The sequence below is a fragment of the Nelusetta ayraudi genome, unplaced genomic scaffold (assembly GCF_046127955.1).
Source record: "Nelusetta ayraudi isolate G7.1 ecotype Tasmania unplaced genomic scaffold, CSIRO-AGI_Nayr_v1 ptg000116l, whole genome shotgun sequence".
Classification (NCBI taxonomy): Eukaryota; Metazoa; Chordata; class Actinopteri; order Tetraodontiformes; family Monacanthidae; genus Nelusetta; species Nelusetta ayraudi.
In genome coordinates this window covers 112,171-128,931 of record NW_027466166.1, presented here as the reverse complement: position 1 = coordinate 128,931, position 16,761 = coordinate 112,171, and the positions used below count along the sequence as shown (strand labels likewise).

Below are 16,761 nucleotides of genomic sequence, written 5' to 3'. Positions count from 1 at the left end.
AGCAAAGGAGCTGTCAGATTAGACACGGGAAGATGAAGCACAACAGGGCCGGAGCTGATCCGCTGTTAGCCGTAGCTTCATCATTAATCTAACATCCACGGCGGTGGCGGCGGCGGGAGCTGGAAGCGATCAGATCAAAGAGACCTCCGGCTCGGCGTGGCGTGCGGCGCGCACATGAAAGGAAGAAGGGCCCGTGAATTGACGTTTTAACTAAAGCAGAGGAAGAGCAAAAGGAGAATTAGGGCGATCGACGGGGGGGGGGAGGGGGCGGAGGGCTTTGATGTGCGATCGCTGTCATGTCTCCCACCTGCACCGCGTGACTACAATGGAGACTGTAAATGTGTTAAGATAAATGGAGGGGAATTATTCTGGTTTATTTCCTGCCCTCCGTCGCACATTTGGAAGGAACCCTCAGGCCAGAAAAGAGGGAGGGGGATGGAGGGATGGAGGGGGCGGCGTATGCTACGAAGATCAATCACGCTGAGCAGAGCAGCCAGCGTCTGGCTAAACACGAAGTGAGCGATCGTCTGGGCCGCGGCCTCCAGCTCTCACCTGGTTAACGGTGGCTCCCACTGAGCCCTGCAGCAGCATCTGCAGCATCTTTGCGTCAGGCTTCTCTCTGTGCGTGGCCACGGCCAGCTCCCTGGTCTTCTTCTGCATGTCCTCGATGGCCACTTCAATGGGAGTCAGGTCAAACTGAGGGCAGGAATGGCAGTGTTACTCAAGTGGAAAACGTGCCATGTGCAATTAATATGGTAACAGACTGGCAGAATGGGTAAATTTGACTTATTTTATGCATCAGTCTAAAACTTTTTATCTGGTGGGGCCACAATGGGTTGTACAATGTGACCAAAAGGTGACCCACCTCATGGGAGGAAAAAATATTGTCAATTGAAAATGAACCAAAGCAAAGTTCCAACAAAAACTCTTGGAAGCCCCACAGTATTTAGCTCTATATTGAAACGACTCTTAAAACACTGAAAAAAATGATGAAATACGCCCACTTTATGACCTACTTACTTATTATTAGTATAATTTCTTCAACTTCAGAGGGCCGGATTAAAAAGCTTAATGGGCCGCATTTGGCCCCCGGGCCGTAGTTTGCCCATCCCTGGTCTAAAACTTGGAAGGCGGTGGGTGCCGGACAAACCTTAACTCTACTCCATTCCATTCCAAGGAAGAACAATTAAATGCTTTTACTGCCAGCTGCGTGAGGAAACAAGAGCTTAAGGCTTCCTGTTGGCACAAGGGCGGACACTGGACACACGACAACCCCCACTGGGTCTTTGTTCTGCTGTTAATGTGAAAATGCCATCCAGTCCTAGTTTAAAAAAAAAAAAAAGAAGAAGAAGAAGAAAAAAGAAGAAGAAAAAAACCCTCCCTCCTGATCTCTTTAGCAGCAGCTGGTCTTGAAAACCGCTACTAATGGCTTTTAGGTCTTCTTCGGTGGTTTTAACAAAGACAGATTCTACAGTGACTTCCTGCTTACACTGATGCAAGTAGAAGGAAAGCGATCTGCTCCTCAACTCTAAAACGCTCTCAGGTCGGAGGTGGACACCGAGATGTTTGGCGTTTCCAGAACTTGCCTCCTCCTTCTGGATGACGTTGATGCGAGTCTTGATGTAGGGGAAGGCGTGCATGGTGGTGAGGATGGTCTTCCTCTTGTACTGCTCGCTCAGCTCGCCGCGCGGCCGCCCGCTCTTGGTGAAGGGCGTGGTGTACATAAAGCGCCGCAGGTTGAAGTTCTTCTCGAAGTTGGTCAGGCGGTCCTTCATCTCGTAGTCGTCGAAGTAGGGCTCCACGTAGGTGATCTGGATGTACGCCTGCCGACGAGGAGGAGCACACCGGGCTGGTTGAGTGCGGTACATAGTGTTTTCATATTCCTTTTAACATCGTGGAATTTTTTCTTCACTCTTATTTTACTTATAAGAGGCTAATTACTCAATTAGCATATAATCTGACGTCGAAAACGACCAAGCATCGTGGATTTCCCCCCCCCCCGCATTCTCAGGGCCTTTGTGTGGTAAAACGAGCACTGAACCTACCTTGTTGGGGTCCAGCTGTTTTCTGTCCACAGGCGTGGAGTCTTTAATCATCACCAGTGTGTCATCTTGAAAACACTGGTTATAGAAGTTCTGTAAGTGGAGGGAATGAAGAGGTGAGGTGAGGCCTCGCTGCCCATCGAATCCATAAAATGTTAAAACCAATGACGGAATAAAAATCATTCTGTTCCAGCAACACGACTCACTTCCCTGATAAAATATTGGGGCTGACGCTGCATCAGAGAGATTTTTTACATTTTGTACCATGTAAATGAATTCCACCTTTCGCCAGCCCCCTCAAAACTCAGTCAAAGCGGATGGATGATTGGAGTCTTGACCTCAGTCACTTAGGGTTCCTCGCTCATTATCTGACCGCCGCAATCGAGCCTCTTCCCTCCACATCGATCCTACATTAATTCAAAACGTGCACGTCCGAGTGCCCACGTGCATTCATGGCGCCGTGCGTACCTCCAGCCTGTGCGATATCTCCGGCAGACACGTGATTCCTGGCTCCTTGTAAATGAATTCCCGCTCGTCCAGATCTCCGAGCTTGGCTCCGTAGAAACCGACTCGGAAATAGGTTCCAAACATCCTCTTATGGCCCTGGACAGACAGACAGACAGACAGACCGAAGATTACATACTTGACTTGACGCCACCGGACAACCCAGCAGCATCTAATCCGTCACGCACTTTTATAAATAAAGATTCATTTCAAGAGCAATTTTCACTATTTTTCCAAAGGATTTCACAGATCCAAAACTAATCAAAACACCATGATTTTGTGGTATTAATAAAGATCAGATGACGCCTACATGTGCTGCAATCCCATCACTGCATAGTTTTCTACCTTCTGGATGATGCTGTCAAAGGCTCGCTGAAGTTTGTCATGAGTGGACGCCAGTTTTCTGAAATCCCTGTGAGCCTCGAGGATCGGTATGATGACCTTGTAGACCTCATTCACTGCCTCGTAGAGGCCACCCTGTTGAAGGAGAACACCATGAGTGTTTGCTCGTGTCTGTGTCAACTATAATGAGAAAACTTCTCAAATCAAGCCAAAAAGTTAAAAACCCATGAGATGCTTTTGATCCAAAGCCGATTACAACAATTATTATGTGCTCACATTAACGATTGTTATATAAAATGATACATAATACACTGGAACAAAACTTAGAAAATCTTTCATTCGTATTTGAAAGTTGAACTTTGCTTATTTCGTGGCTTAACCTTTTTTTTTTTACAATTTGTTTTTGGGGAAAATTCAAAACGTAAACGGGATCTATGTGCTGTTTTCTTAGGTGCTTTCAATGCAAACATGTGAAGAAACATGACGGCGGCATCGTCGCCTCACATTGCTAAAAAGCTCAGCGGCCTGCTCCAGCAGCCCCACCAGGCCGCTCTCGGTGAAGTACCGTCCCGAGCACACGCCGTCCTCGTCTGGGGACAGGATGTCATCCGACACCGCCGATTCCTCCAACACGTTGGGGGAGATGTTCTGGGGGGTGGAAAACAGCCAGCCAATCAATCAAATTAGCCGCCTTAATCAAATATTCAATCACGTGGCCGACTTTAAAAGGAGATGTCCCACAGTGGAAAAAGGAACTAATTTAATGAGCGTCCAATCAATGACCTGCTGTCTGCAGGTTACAATGTCTTGTACCGCCAGCGCCGCCGACGTCCTGTGTTTGACACAGTCCATCGATAACGCTGTCGCCATGGTGACGGCGATGATTGCTTGTTATCAGTTCAGTGAGACTGTCTGTTCGCAGCGTCCCGCAGGAGCACATTTTCCTTTTCCCCCCCTCTCAACTTCAAAGGCACCGTGTAATGCGGAGGCACCGGGGACCATATTTCTATGTTGACGTTATGAGTGTAGAGCTCCCCCCTCTGGACGCACACACAACCAGACTTGGAAGGCATCCTCGGGGAGCGCCGCGGTGGTGCGTGCGGAGCGGGAGAAGGCTCGCCGCCGTTTAACATATGGAACATTACTACCACTATGATTTTATGATGTTTGTGCATTTTTTGTTTGTTTTCAGTATCACACTTTGGTTGCTTTGTGCGAGTGTGTGTCGTACCTGGAAGGTGACGCTGCCAATAGGCAGGTACTTGTGATCCTCCAGCATGCTCAGATACTCGGCCACTAATGCCGCAGCGTGGACCAGACACATGGCCGACTCGGTGTAACACTTTCGGATGTTGTGCTTCTCTGCCATGTTCTGCAGCCACGTCAGCCGGAGGTCCGGGGAGGTCTGGTAGCCCTTTGCGATCCTGAGCAAGGAAATTAAAGTCAGTCTTGTTGCTTTATCTCAGAAATTCTTTGACTTTTTTTTTTTTTTTTAATTACATTTATAATACGTGCAAAAACAGTTTTTCCTCAAGATCTTTGCACATTTACAAAAACATTTATGTATTTTCTTCTCTGCAAGTTTTTTCTTTTTTCTTTGCATGATAACAGATTTCTGATAGCATTGACACTCAATAGCTTATCCTGGGGGATGTTTTGTAATGTTTTTGGTACAATTATGACACTAATTTTCAACGTATCATTGTTATTTCTTTGTTGTGTGTGACATAAGATAAAAAAGATTAGAAACAAAATGATTTTATATATTAAAGTCTTGAGTATGAAAGTGTAAGATACAGTATTGGAATCACATTCCCTTGTTATAAATATTCAACCTCAAGGTAAATGGTGACGGTCTTTAGCAGTACTGGGATTGTGTCAAATACTGTATATAAAGGTGGAAAACTATTAAGGTTCAATTTGACATTTATGAATTTATTTACATTACCTTTTGAAATCAAAAGTCTTCAGATAAATTATCTTCAACGACACAGTCAAAGAAGGAACATCTAAAACAAAAACTTGTGCCTGAAAGCAAATCTTATAAATGTAAATGATTAGCGGATTTGTTTATTTATTTATTATTTTTTTTAGTGACAGGACAAATTTGAAAGAATGCTATTCCTGATCCAGGATTACACAGAGTGAATGACTGCAATTTTGAGAATGAAGGAGTAAATCAAAAACACCAGCTGTGTTTTGTTAATAGCAGGTGAGTCACCGTGCTTACACTCGCAACGAAGTTAAAGCATCTGGGAACCAAATGTCTCATACAACAATGAGCCATGTGTGCTGGGGAGTCTTGGAGTGGGGTGAGTCTAGGTAATTGTGTGAAGCTAACGGCACACGGTGCGCAGCAGGGAAAACATGGGGGGGAAAAAAATCCCCAGAAGACTGTGATCCAAACAGAAAGACGCATGATAAATGACAAGTGCAGGTGACACGAGAGCGCGTCGACGGTGCGACGCCAAAATCAACATACAGCACATGTATGCAGTCTTTGTGCCCCTCCGTCTTCTCCATCTCTCTCACACACACAGACACACACACACTCCAGCGTAGACACACCACTCACGCTGTTTGCATTTGCATATACACAAAGCCAGATCACAGGGCTAAACTGCTACCACATGGTAACCATAGCGAGGGCACCAAATAGAAGCAAAACAAGGTCGACCGCAGAGAGATGGGAAGCGGGGAGCACATGGTAGGAGAGAGGAGCAGGAGAGGACTCAGATCCCACCTGTACATCAGGTCCATGAGCATCTCAGGGTCCTCCTGGAACTCCCTCATCTTCACCGTGTCCAACAGGATACTGTTGAGGTTTTTCAGAAGGTCTTCAACCTTGACGACATGAGAGAGGAAGCACACATGAAGCAACGTGACACAGCAGCAGCAGCAGCAGCAGCAGCAGCAGCGATGGCACTGGTGCACACCTGAGAGGGCAGCTGAGTGTTTTTCATCTCCGTGTCCTCCTCTGCGTAGGCCAGGATGGTGCGGAGCGAGCGTCGCAGGTATTCCTCCTGGAAATCTGACGACTTGCCCACCAGGGAGGCCAGAGACATGGTGACCTGCATCTTCACTCTGGAGAAGTTCTGGGACGGAGATGGAGGAGACCGGAGTAAACGGCAGGGTAGATTTGATTGTGGATTTTTGGGGTTTTTCAGGAAAAAGTGTTTATTTTTCCTTTGATGTATTCCCAGCATGCTGAGGCAAAACACTGCTGTGTATTCAAACAAAGTAGCCAGACATATAACAGACAGACAGGGCTTGAAGGAACGTGTAACTATAGGTTGCTTCTAAATTGTTTCGTAACCACAAGACTATCACAGACAGCCACGGCACCAAAGAAACAAAACAAAACACAAAGTGGCATTTTTATGTGTATGTGAAAAGGTTTGTGTTACGTAAAAGGTTCCATATTCTGCAAATGTGCCTCAGGATCTGCTCACTTACAACAACATACAAAAATATGGAAGGTAAAACAAAGTATCGGTTTGAGTTAGATGTGAAATGAGAGACTATTGACATATGACGTGGATAATATGGGCCCTTGAAATTTACAATATAGATGTGATAACTTTGTACAACAAATGCTAGCGTGTGTAGCTTAAAATAATGGTTAATAACTAAATGCAAAAAAGCTAAAAAAAAATAAATAAAAAAAAAGCTAAAAAAAAAAATAGGTTGTGCTATATTCTGGAAAATACATATATTCAGGGAAAATCTCGATAAGGACAATTAAACATCTAGACAAACTTTTGGTGGGTTCAAAAACAGAACTTTTTTTCTCGACACTGCAAACTGTCACCACGTCTAAAACCGCATGCGCCGCGCTTGTTGTCGTTTCCCTGCGGTTGTTTGATGGCGCGCCGAAAACAAAGGAAGAGAAAGGACACGGAGCAGCGTCGGTCAGCTGTTTTGGTCTTTTCCTCTCGTCAATCCCTGTCCTCTTGTCCCCTCCCGTTCCTCGTCGCTCCATCCTTCACGCCAGCGCTAGCGTACAAGTGAGCTGACAAACGCTCCTCCATCTACTGGGCCATGGAGCATTTGTGTGTGTGTGTGTGTGTGAGAGTGAGCGAGCGACAGAGAGAGAGAGAGAGAGAGAGAGAGAGAGAGAGAGAGTGAGTGAGAGCGCTCACTAGTGTATGTGTGAAGTCTCATCTATCTCCAGCATGACCAGCAAAGCGGGAAATGATCTCCCATTAGCGGAGACATAATCACCCATGGATCATCTCTACGGCCCCATTCTGTTCAACTGAGCATGGAGCCAGGGCCTAACCACCCATCACTGTGTGAATGTGTGCGGGTGCGAGTGCAATGCTCAGACGGAGCCCGGGCGATGGCTTGAGTCAACACATGACCCTATTTGTCTTGATTTCCTCTCGGCCCCCTTCGTCCCGCTGCTTCCTTATCGCCGTGGTCAACCGCCAATATCCGATTTCTCTGAGTGAGTAGTTTCATTTGTTTTCTTTGGTTATTACAACAAAACTAAAATTAAAGACGTAGACAGGGCAGCAAAAAAAATTAAAAAAAAGTGTTTGTCATACAGACAGAGGGACAAGGGTGGATGAAGGGAGGAAAACATAACAAAGGAAGAAGAAGAAGAAGAAGAAGAAGAAGAAGAAGAAGAAGAAGAAGGGAGCGAGCTTTGGTATGAATGAGTCATGCGGCTGCTACGCTAATTCAGATCACAGCTCGCTCTGTCTGCGCCATATAAACAAACATATGCTGGGATGGACAGATGGGAAATAGTCTCTTCAAATTGGAGATAAACCATGAAATGTATTTCAAGAGCTGGATACCGGACTGGCCGATTTCTCCCAGGGGCCAGTCGAGGTACTGCAGCAAAATAAAATCCCATGGGCCCAAAAAGCATTTTCCCCATAGACCACGACACAAACAAAATAAACAGCTCACAGGACTACTGTGACCTGAGACGCGATTCATAGCAAATCTTTCTGTTGTAGACTTTTCAGTTATGGTCTTTTAGTAGTTTAAAAAAAATGATAAAGGCCAGAAAATCACTAGAAGCGTTTATTCACAGCGTGACGTCACAACGTTGTACATGCTGCTGTGTCTCAGCTCGTTCTGATTGGCTGAGCCCTGACATGTCTGTGACGTTCTTCAGAATCGTTCTGATTGGCCAAATAGATCATGAGAGTTACAGAGGCGCGATGGGAAGTGAAACTACTGCGCATGCTCTATGGGCCCATTAATGTGCAAATCAAAAACCTTTTTCGCCGTATGCGCTGGGTGAGCAACTCCATTGAAAGACGCCATCGTGGAGTCTGGGGGCTTGAGATAAACATGTGTATGTGTCTGTTTGCGCGCTCGTGTGTGTGCGTGTGTGTGTGTCTAGCTGTCTGACTTTGATTAAAGTGTACAGACTGTAAACAGCAGAAACACTGACGGCAGCAGCAGTTATCACGCCAACAAAAGAAATGACCTGTCTCCCTTTTTGGCCTTTTTTTTTTTCTTAGAACTTCCCTCCGTCCCTGCTCCACCTCCGGACGTGATGAAGCTGGTCCCACTTTATCATGCGTGCCTCCCTTCCGCCGCCGCCACCGCCGCCTTCAACATTTTTTCCCGTTGCATGCCGAGCACACGCCCTCGCACATTCACCCGTTTGCAAGGAAAAGACGCGTGCGCATGCAGGGGGGGTCTGGCTGTCAGGGACAGACGGCGACATGTCTCCTCCTCTCTTCTTCCCAGAGATGCATCCTTTAGCAGAAACTCTTGCGTGGCGCGCTCAAAATAGGCACAAAGGAAGACATGACGGCTGAGCAGGAGAGGGGACTAGAGCGGAGGAAGAGCTGTGCTGCTAAGCAGCACACAGCTGCAATTTTGTCGGCATGCCTTAACGCAACATGTGGCCTTTATTTTGTTATTTTCTTTGCAGAAGGATTGCTGTGTTGTGCCATGTCCACACCCCTGTATTACTGAGATTACAAAGATGAGGTTTGTGTGTGTTGTGCCATGTGTGTGTGCTTACGCTGGCGTTGCTGTAGCTGTATCTCATGGTGAGGTAGAGGGTGGCACAGGCCTGACTCCTGTTCCCATCCACGGGGCTGCTGCAGTACTGGAGCACCTTCTGGCACAGGTCTGCACACTGCTCCGCCTCCTCCTCAAACAACAGGTCCCCAAACTGCGCACGGGCAACGTAGACAACATGAGGTGATTTGCAAACACGCACACAAGCACGCACAGAGGCAATAATGCATGAAAAAAAAAAAACATCCAGGCTTGCATCAGCAGTTTGCCACCCACACAGGGAAGCGGGACCATTTAATTTAGACAAGAGATGGTGTTTGTACGTACACACACCTACAGGCCTCCCTCTACACCTCACACACACACTTTATATAAATACATTTCATAATTAAAGTACCTTGACAACAAGCGCTCTGAGTGTGCTGAAGGTATGCGAGAGAAAAGTGGTGCTCTGGTTGCAGGTGAGCGAGTGCAGCAGCACCTTTAACACGCTGCCAACCACGTTGTCCTTGCACTCAGCCAACGGCACAGCCTGGAAAGGAAAAACAACATTCCAGCAAATGTTACGATACAGGATGTGAATGCACTTCATTTTTACACATTTTTATTTTCACTGTAATTCAACAAAGAAATCGACAGACAGCTGTCATCATCCTTTCTGTTTGAGAGGATTCGTGTATGAACCGCACCTGTATGATCGTTTCCAGCAGGTCGAGAACTATGAGGTTGCTCTCTGTGGCTAGATTTCCACTGATCAGAGCCTCCTGGTCCAACTCTGCTTTGGTCCTGCCAGATAGAAGACAGCAGGAGAGAGTGAGATTGTTCAAGAGTGAAAAGAACAGGAAAAGATAACAGATGCAAAAGAGATGAAGGAAAAACATGGCGTCGAGTTGGCAGCTTACTTATCCTGTCTGTCATTAGTCTGTCTCCACTGAGTGAGGTCTTTCCTCCATCGCAGGTTTTCCCTCTGACCCAGGGTTCGATCCATTCCTGTGAGGGATTCAAAAACAATTTCAAATTAATAGTTGGGACCAGGGAAAAGATATCACACTAATCTGGAGTGTTTAGACTGGTGCATATAGATGACAACATATTATGTTGTCATCTTTCAAAGACTGCATTTTATTCCATTGCAAAGTGCGTACAGCACGTGGAATCTTACATAAGGTGAGAAAAAGAGCCCCACACACCACACAGTTTGCACGTGCAGGCCAGAGCTGCTCTAACAATTTGTCCCCCCCGTGTAGGGAAGTGCCTGAGCGCTGATAACGTGATGTGGGAAATCTGCATGTCCACTACTTTGGTAAGAGGGCCACGTTGCAAACTTTGAAATATGACAGAAAAGCAATTCCGAGTGGTGCACAGGAAGAAGCGCTACCTCCAACTCGTTTCATCATTTCCCCGCGGGCCCCCATTCCCCTCAGCAGAGCTTCCTCCAGCTGCAGCTTGGCCTGATGAGATTTCTGTCGGGCCTGCGTGCTGACTTTGTCCGTGCTCTGCTTGCCCTGAAAAATGCATGTTTAAAAAAGTAAGTAGTATGCTGCAATTTCTCTTAATATGAACGACAAGCAACACAAACACAGAGGCAGACTCCGTCGGTTCAACCCATCTGTATTTACGTGAATTCCTGCGTACGGCCGTAAACAGACCTTGTATTCAAAGCAGGACACGCAGATAGCGAGGAGCTCCAGCAGCTTGTTGAGCTGCGAGGGCGGCATTTCCACAGTCCAGCGCTGAATCAGACTCCTGTCGGCGTTCTTCATCACCCACAAGAAGCACACCAGCAGATGCCGGCTGGTGTCGGCAGCCAGGGCGGCAACAGATTTACCCTGGCGGGGAGAGGAGAGGGCAGATATTTGATCATTTTTCCTGAAAACGTTCATGCAACTGCTATAGGAGTTGGGATCACCAGGTGATCTCCTGCTCGGTGTGACGAGCTACAGTTACACTACCAACCCAGTTAAACCCTCCCACAGCGAATCCGGCGACCAGCTCAGTTCGTCCGCAGCTTATCGCGAACCGAGATTCATTTACGGTCTTTGGTGTGATGATGAATAGCTGCTGCAGGGAGCCAACTCCTGCTTCACTGCGCGGCAGCTTTCATAAATGTACCCATTAACCTCCCGGTGCTCTAGGTGTCCCGTCTGAGGTCTGCTTCTTCTATTTTTTCTTTTTCTGTGAGTGTGTGTGTGGGGGCTTCCCAGCTTGACTGTGTGACAATCGACTGGCTGAATCTCGTGTGTTTATTTCAAATAATCGTCACGTGAGAGGGACATTCTCAGTGTCGCAGAGAAAAAAAATGTTAAAACAACTTGTGTTAAACATGATGGGGAACAGCAAGAAGCAGCCGTGTTCGGATTTGAGACATGGCTCAAACTTGCAATACACCAGGGAGCGATTCAGGTCTGGAAAATAGGCAGAGAAAGAGGAAGAGAATGGCAGAGTTGAGTTTAAGTGCCTGTGTTGTGGCTGTAGCTACACTTGATGGATGTGTTTGTCAGGTCGTACGGCCTCGTTCACTTATGATGGCAAAGCCTGCCCATAAAGCATTTCCCACAGACGTGTGTGTGTGTGTGTGTGTGTGTGTGTGTGTGATTTTTTTTTTCAGGATGGATGGAGTTTGTGTGAGTCTCTGACAGCTAATCAATCTATCTCTGTGAAGCTCACCTGTTAGGAAGTAGGAAACGCACACATACACACGCACACGCACGCACGCACGCACACGAGCACTTTGAACCTGAAAACATCAAAATGTCACACAATAATCAGAATCATATTAAGAGTAACAAAACTGCTTGAGATTTTTACCGTGGACGTCATGGAAACGAGGGCATTACGCCCCATCGTGTTAAATGGGTTGCCAGCGATCGCCATGGCAACAGACTGATTGATAAGCGAAACATTTTCAAGGTCATCCTCAGGTCCACCCGTCTTGTTTTTCCCGCTGCGAGTGTCAGAAACTACAGAGACAAAAAGGTTCAAGTGTACTGTCATGTAAAGAAATGGTAGGACACACACATTATTTAACACCTGCACCTGTGAAACTACTGATGCAACTAAGTTCACAATATCAAGTTAATGTGGTTGCCAAAATGAACATTCGCATGTCACTCTGCTAAGAACTGTTCTGAAGAAGCAAACAAAAGCTGCATAGAATGAGACGATTCACGCCTTTTTGTAGCTCACAGTTCCTATTTGTGAGTCTGCATTTATTTACCAGTGAAGTCCAGGTAGCTGGTCGAGTCAATGATGATCCCCACCAACGACAGGTAGAGGGCAGCCACCTTGGCTCTGACCTCAGGTTTGATACAGCGCTGGTCAAGGTCGTGGGAGCACAGGAGACTGTAGATTGCATTGATAGCCTTTCTCTGCACTTTGCCCCTGTGAAAACACATGCAGTTCAAGAAAAATTTACTTTACTTGTATGCAAACTTGTAGTTACAGACCAAAATACTTGAACGGCTCAATGTTTTGGCAAGTATGCACACCAAAACAAACAGGCTCCCTGCCTGTCCTCAGAACTAGTGCATTTTAAGCCTTGTGGTATTTTTTCATTTTTAGTTTTCTTGTCATTTGAAACTTAGGATCCCGTTTTTGCAGGCTACGTTATTGTCAGGGTTAAACTGTGTGTCTGTGTGTTTGTTGTTCACTGACATGGCGTAGGGAGCAGAAGGGAGGACTAAGCAGGGATAAAGATGAGATTCACTTGGATATGCTGCATAGCAATAGCAACAGCAGGCGGGTGACGACACACTGGGTTCAATACATGACAAAATGAGTTTTCTCTTACATCTGTAAATCTGAATGCTGCATGCAGCTCCGTTGACATCCAAAAATTGACAAAACTTTTCTTGAATGGGAGTATAATCTGATCATATTGCAAGTAACAGGCTTTAAAAATTTTTTTTTTTAGATTTTTTTCTATAACTCTAGTGTTGTAGTAGTAGTAGTAGTGGTAGTAGTGGTAGTAGTAGTAGTAGTAGTGGTAGTAGTGGTAGTAGTAGTAGTAGTAGTAGTAGTAGTAGTAAAAGCTTTAAAAAAAAAAAAAAAAAAAGTGTGTCTTCGTACGCTTCAGACTCCACGTCCAGGGCGGCGCTGAGCTCCGTCAGCAGCAGACCGGCGAGGTAGTGCTGCTGCTTGAACTCCTGAGAAAGTTCAAAAAGTCCCAAGATCCTCTGCTGCTCCTGGAAGCCACAAGAGCCAGAACTCTGCATAGAAAGAAAGCAAAATGTGATTTTAGGCGATCAAAGAAAAAGTTCCTTGATGCATTAAACTCCCCTGCTGCCTAACGAGGGCAGCTTACAAAATAAAGGCCGATTTGAATCACAAATGGCACATTAATGCAAATGTTGACTTTTAAGTAACAGACCTGCGAGGAGATAGATGGACATGGCGAGGCAGGAGCAGACGCAGGGCTGCTGAAGAAGAGGCTCAGGTTGAGGTAGTGCTCGTGGCTGCACAGGATTCGCAGGAACTCCAGACGCATGCTGATCAGCGTGGGCATGGACACGCTCTTCGCTGACATCTTATTCAAACAAGTAAAGAAAGAAAGGTTTTATTACAATATGTATCACAGACACATAAGCACAAAAAAATAATGGAAATATTTTTTTTAATTGTTATATTCTGGGATTTTTTTTTAATTATGTATAAGTAAATACAGCCAGGTTTTGTAAAAGTAGCTATAACTACTAAGCTACTCCCAGGTTTCATAGAATTCAATGTAAGCGATTAGTCCGACTAAAATGGTTGAAACATTGTTTTGCATTCAGAGTATTTTAGCCCGGTGTTTGGCTGCAAAAAGGCCAGAGCAGAACAGGTCACTAACAGACAGCACCTCTAAATGCCATGCCAGGACTCAGGACACCTCCGCTTCAAACAGTATATGATGATGGTTCGACGGTTGGAGGTTAATAGGTCAGTGAACTGCTAGTGTGGGCTGCTTATCTGCAGGAAACAAAACTGAATTGTAGATCCGTCATTGGCTACCTGGTTGCAGTAGTTCTTGACCAGCTGAAAGACGAATCCTCGATCCATGAGGGAAAGCAGGTCATAGAGGAAAAATGCCAAGCTGATGTTGACTTTCTCTGCTTGCTCTACTTCCTAAAAAAAACAAAAGAAAAAACAGCAACACAACAGAATCAATCTTTTGCCGCACTGAATGGATCTTGTCAACTTTCAGGTAAAGCATTTCGATATCGCAAAGGCAAATACAATCAGTCCCACAAAACTCCAATATTCAGAGGACATCTACACAAGCCAGGAACAGCAGAGGTCAACACACACACACACACACACACACACACACACACACACACACACACACACACACACACACACACACACACACACACACACACACACACACACACACACACCGACTGTGTTAATGTATCGCGATCATCACCTTGTGCTGCTTAACAAGGATGGTCCCGATCTCTGCTGTCACCACGGAGACAATAGTGGTGATGTCATCTTTAAATCGGTCAGAGAAGCGGCTTCTTCTGGGGACATTGTGCTTGTCAAGGTGAGACACATGCTGCGCCATGCTTTTCACCTGCTCGGAAAAAAACACAACGAAAAGCAAAAAGAACCACACACCCAATTAATGTCAGGTTAAAGCTGATAAGAACAACAAAGGACACACAGCAGTTACACGAGCACACTGAAAGAAAGAGCGATGGAAATGTGTGAAAGAGCAACTTGTTTAAAAAATTATTAAAAACAAAAGAGTCACAGACAAGGGACAAGACTGCAGCAATTTCAAAAGACCTTATTATAAACGCAACTGAAAAGAATACATTTGTGATTAATGTAATGTAAATGAAATGTATAATCAATCAAAAACTAAGCCAGCCTTTAAAAACATGCAAATAAATGCACTAACCAGCAGCTCGAAGAAGAACCAGGCGTATTTGTATGCATTCTCCCTGCAGACCCCAGTGCTGACAACCATCTGCAGGGCCAGCTCCTCGTGAAACTGCTGCAAAGGACAACACATATAGACTGTCAGTGACACACAATTTGTCTTGAGAAAAAAGCACCTTTATGATGAGCAGTGACATAAAACTTCATTTTGGAGGGCACCTGTCACTTTTACAGGGACTGGCGGTGATTTTAAAATACTAGCTGTGTTAGGGAAGGCAAAACACAGAGCAAAGCCAAAGGACCGAACTTAACCAAGTGTCACAGCACCATGTTGTGGTGTGAGTGCGGAACTGCAGGACAAGAATAGTGAAACCGCTTAGTTGTACAATAGAACGGTGGAACGGGGTGGGGGCGGGGGGTGACAAAGTTGTAAAATAAAACACAATAAAAAGGTTTTACTTTTCTGTTGGAGGGCCTGGTGCTTCCTGAGGGGTTCTGGTGGTTGCTTGCATCCACATAGGTGGACATGCGGCTGCCGGGGATGTTGTGGCCCTGGAGACAGAGACGCGCAGGTTCCATCACATTGAGCGTGATGGATGTCGTCATTAGCGAGGGTGTCGTGTGGCCTATTACGATGCCTAATGTACTGTGGGGATGAGGAGCAGCAAATGACTGTTTTGTGTGTATGTGTAAGCAGGCTTATTTACTCTGTGCGTGCGTGTGTGTGTGTGTGAGTCATTCATAAAATTTGGCATTTATTAATAACAAATAATAAAAATGAATGGAAAACTAGTGCTTAGTTAAAATTTAAAGGTATTATTTATCTTTATTCCTGTTGAAGCCAATAAGGTAATAACAGCCAATAACATAATACATTTCCTGCAATAACTGTTGGCCAATAATGTAATAGCGTATTGCATTATTAGCTGGTTATTACATTATTGGCCTGCTTAAAAAAAAATCTTTGCAAATGTAATAACTGAGCCAATAACATAATAATATACTAATATCACTTTATTATAATTGTATTTATTGGCTATAACTGCAATAAAATCGAATGTAATAAATTTATTACCAGATGTTATATATTGTATTGTATTTTACACATACGTGTGTTTTTTTTTTGTGTGTGTGTGTGTGTGTGTGTGTGTGTTTGTGTCTGTGTGCGCGCGTAATTCTGTGTGTGTGTCTATACACACATACAGTAAATCTCTAAATTACAAAATAATGACGTCATTGCTGTCTCTTAACAGTAAATCTGCTTTGTGTTTGTTTTTGTCTTTGCTGTTGTCGTGCGTCTACCTTGAAGGAGAGGATGTCTGTGACCTCATTGTCCTCAGCAGAGCTGTGCGGTGCCGGGATGTCGGGGTTGCTGCTGCTGCGGATTCTGGACTGGAGGAGCATGTTGCCGACGGAGGCCGCCGTGGCCCGACCCATGGTGCTGTAGCGGCCTTCTGCCGACGATACGGCGCTTCCTGAGCCTCAGGTGGGAGAGGTACAGTAAAATATCAGTTTACATTGTCTAAAATAATCATCACAAATCAACTCAAAGGAAACGCAGGCCTGGGTACACTGGTGAATAAATACAATGGCCGCCGGTGCTGTCGTCAGTACCTGGGCTGTGTGCCTCTTGAGGGGAGTCAGGAAGGCGAAACACCCAGTAAAGGTACGACGCCAAGAGGCTGTTCCTCCCCTGCTGGTCTCTGTTCAGCTCCTGACTGTTGTGAAGACTGTTGACGATGGACACCACTGACTCGAAGGCAATCTGAGCCAAGTTGGCTGTGGGACAACACGAGAAATACACACACACAATAATACTGAGTTACAATTAATTATAAGGAGAGCACATGAGCAGACAACCACTGGAGTCTTGCAATGATTTAGATTTCACAAGGTCATTTTCAGACAGTTCATTATTTAAAAAAGGTTAAAGGTCAGCCTCTCTCCTCAAATGTGATATGTTTGTTCTTTATTAATATCTTTGGATGCATTTAGAAAAGTTTCAATTGGA

General features: G+C 45.4%; 1 protein-coding gene across 5 annotated transcripts in view; it reads right to left on the bottom strand.

Annotated features, from left to right (window-relative positions):
- The window catches only part of dock8 (dedicator of cytokinesis 8), a 48,216-nt gene that overhangs the window by 4,814 nt on the left and 26,641 nt on the right, over positions 1-16,761 (bottom strand). For 3 of the 5 annotated variants that reach the window (XM_076049491.1, XM_076049495.1, XM_076049494.1), the window contains 25 exons: positions 16,365-16,529; positions 16,053-16,231; positions 15,210-15,302; positions 14,770-14,865; positions 14,290-14,439; positions 13,872-13,985; positions 13,252-13,407; positions 12,951-13,090; positions 12,100-12,263; positions 11,691-11,842; positions 10,532-10,711; positions 10,261-10,387; positions 9,785-9,872; positions 9,572-9,668; positions 9,280-9,414; positions 8,884-9,036; positions 5,825-5,983; positions 5,632-5,732; positions 4,120-4,312; positions 3,393-3,536; positions 2,892-3,023; positions 2,511-2,645; positions 2,046-2,135; positions 1,587-1,823; positions 553-696 (listed from right to left, as the gene is read on the bottom strand). In XM_076049491.1, the coding sequence (XP_075905606.1) occupies positions 553-696; positions 1,587-1,823; positions 2,046-2,135; positions 2,511-2,645; positions 2,892-3,023; positions 3,393-3,536; positions 4,120-4,312; positions 5,632-5,732; positions 5,825-5,983; positions 8,884-9,036; positions 9,280-9,414; positions 9,572-9,668; positions 9,785-9,872; positions 10,261-10,387; positions 10,532-10,711; positions 11,691-11,842; positions 12,100-12,263; positions 12,951-13,090; positions 13,252-13,407; positions 13,872-13,985; positions 14,290-14,439; positions 14,770-14,865; positions 15,210-15,302; positions 16,053-16,231; positions 16,365-16,529 (3,524 nt within the window). The remainder of the gene's footprint in view (positions 1-552; positions 697-1,586; positions 1,824-2,045; positions 2,136-2,510; positions 2,646-2,891; positions 3,024-3,392; positions 3,537-4,119; positions 4,313-5,631; positions 5,733-5,824; positions 5,984-8,883; positions 9,037-9,279; positions 9,415-9,571; positions 9,669-9,784; positions 9,873-10,260; positions 10,388-10,531; positions 10,712-11,690; positions 11,843-12,099; positions 12,264-12,950; positions 13,091-13,251; positions 13,408-13,871; positions 13,986-14,289; positions 14,440-14,769; positions 14,866-15,209; positions 15,303-16,052; positions 16,232-16,364; positions 16,530-16,761) is intronic. The other 2 variants (XM_076049492.1, XM_076049493.1) reach the window with 2 other exon arrangements.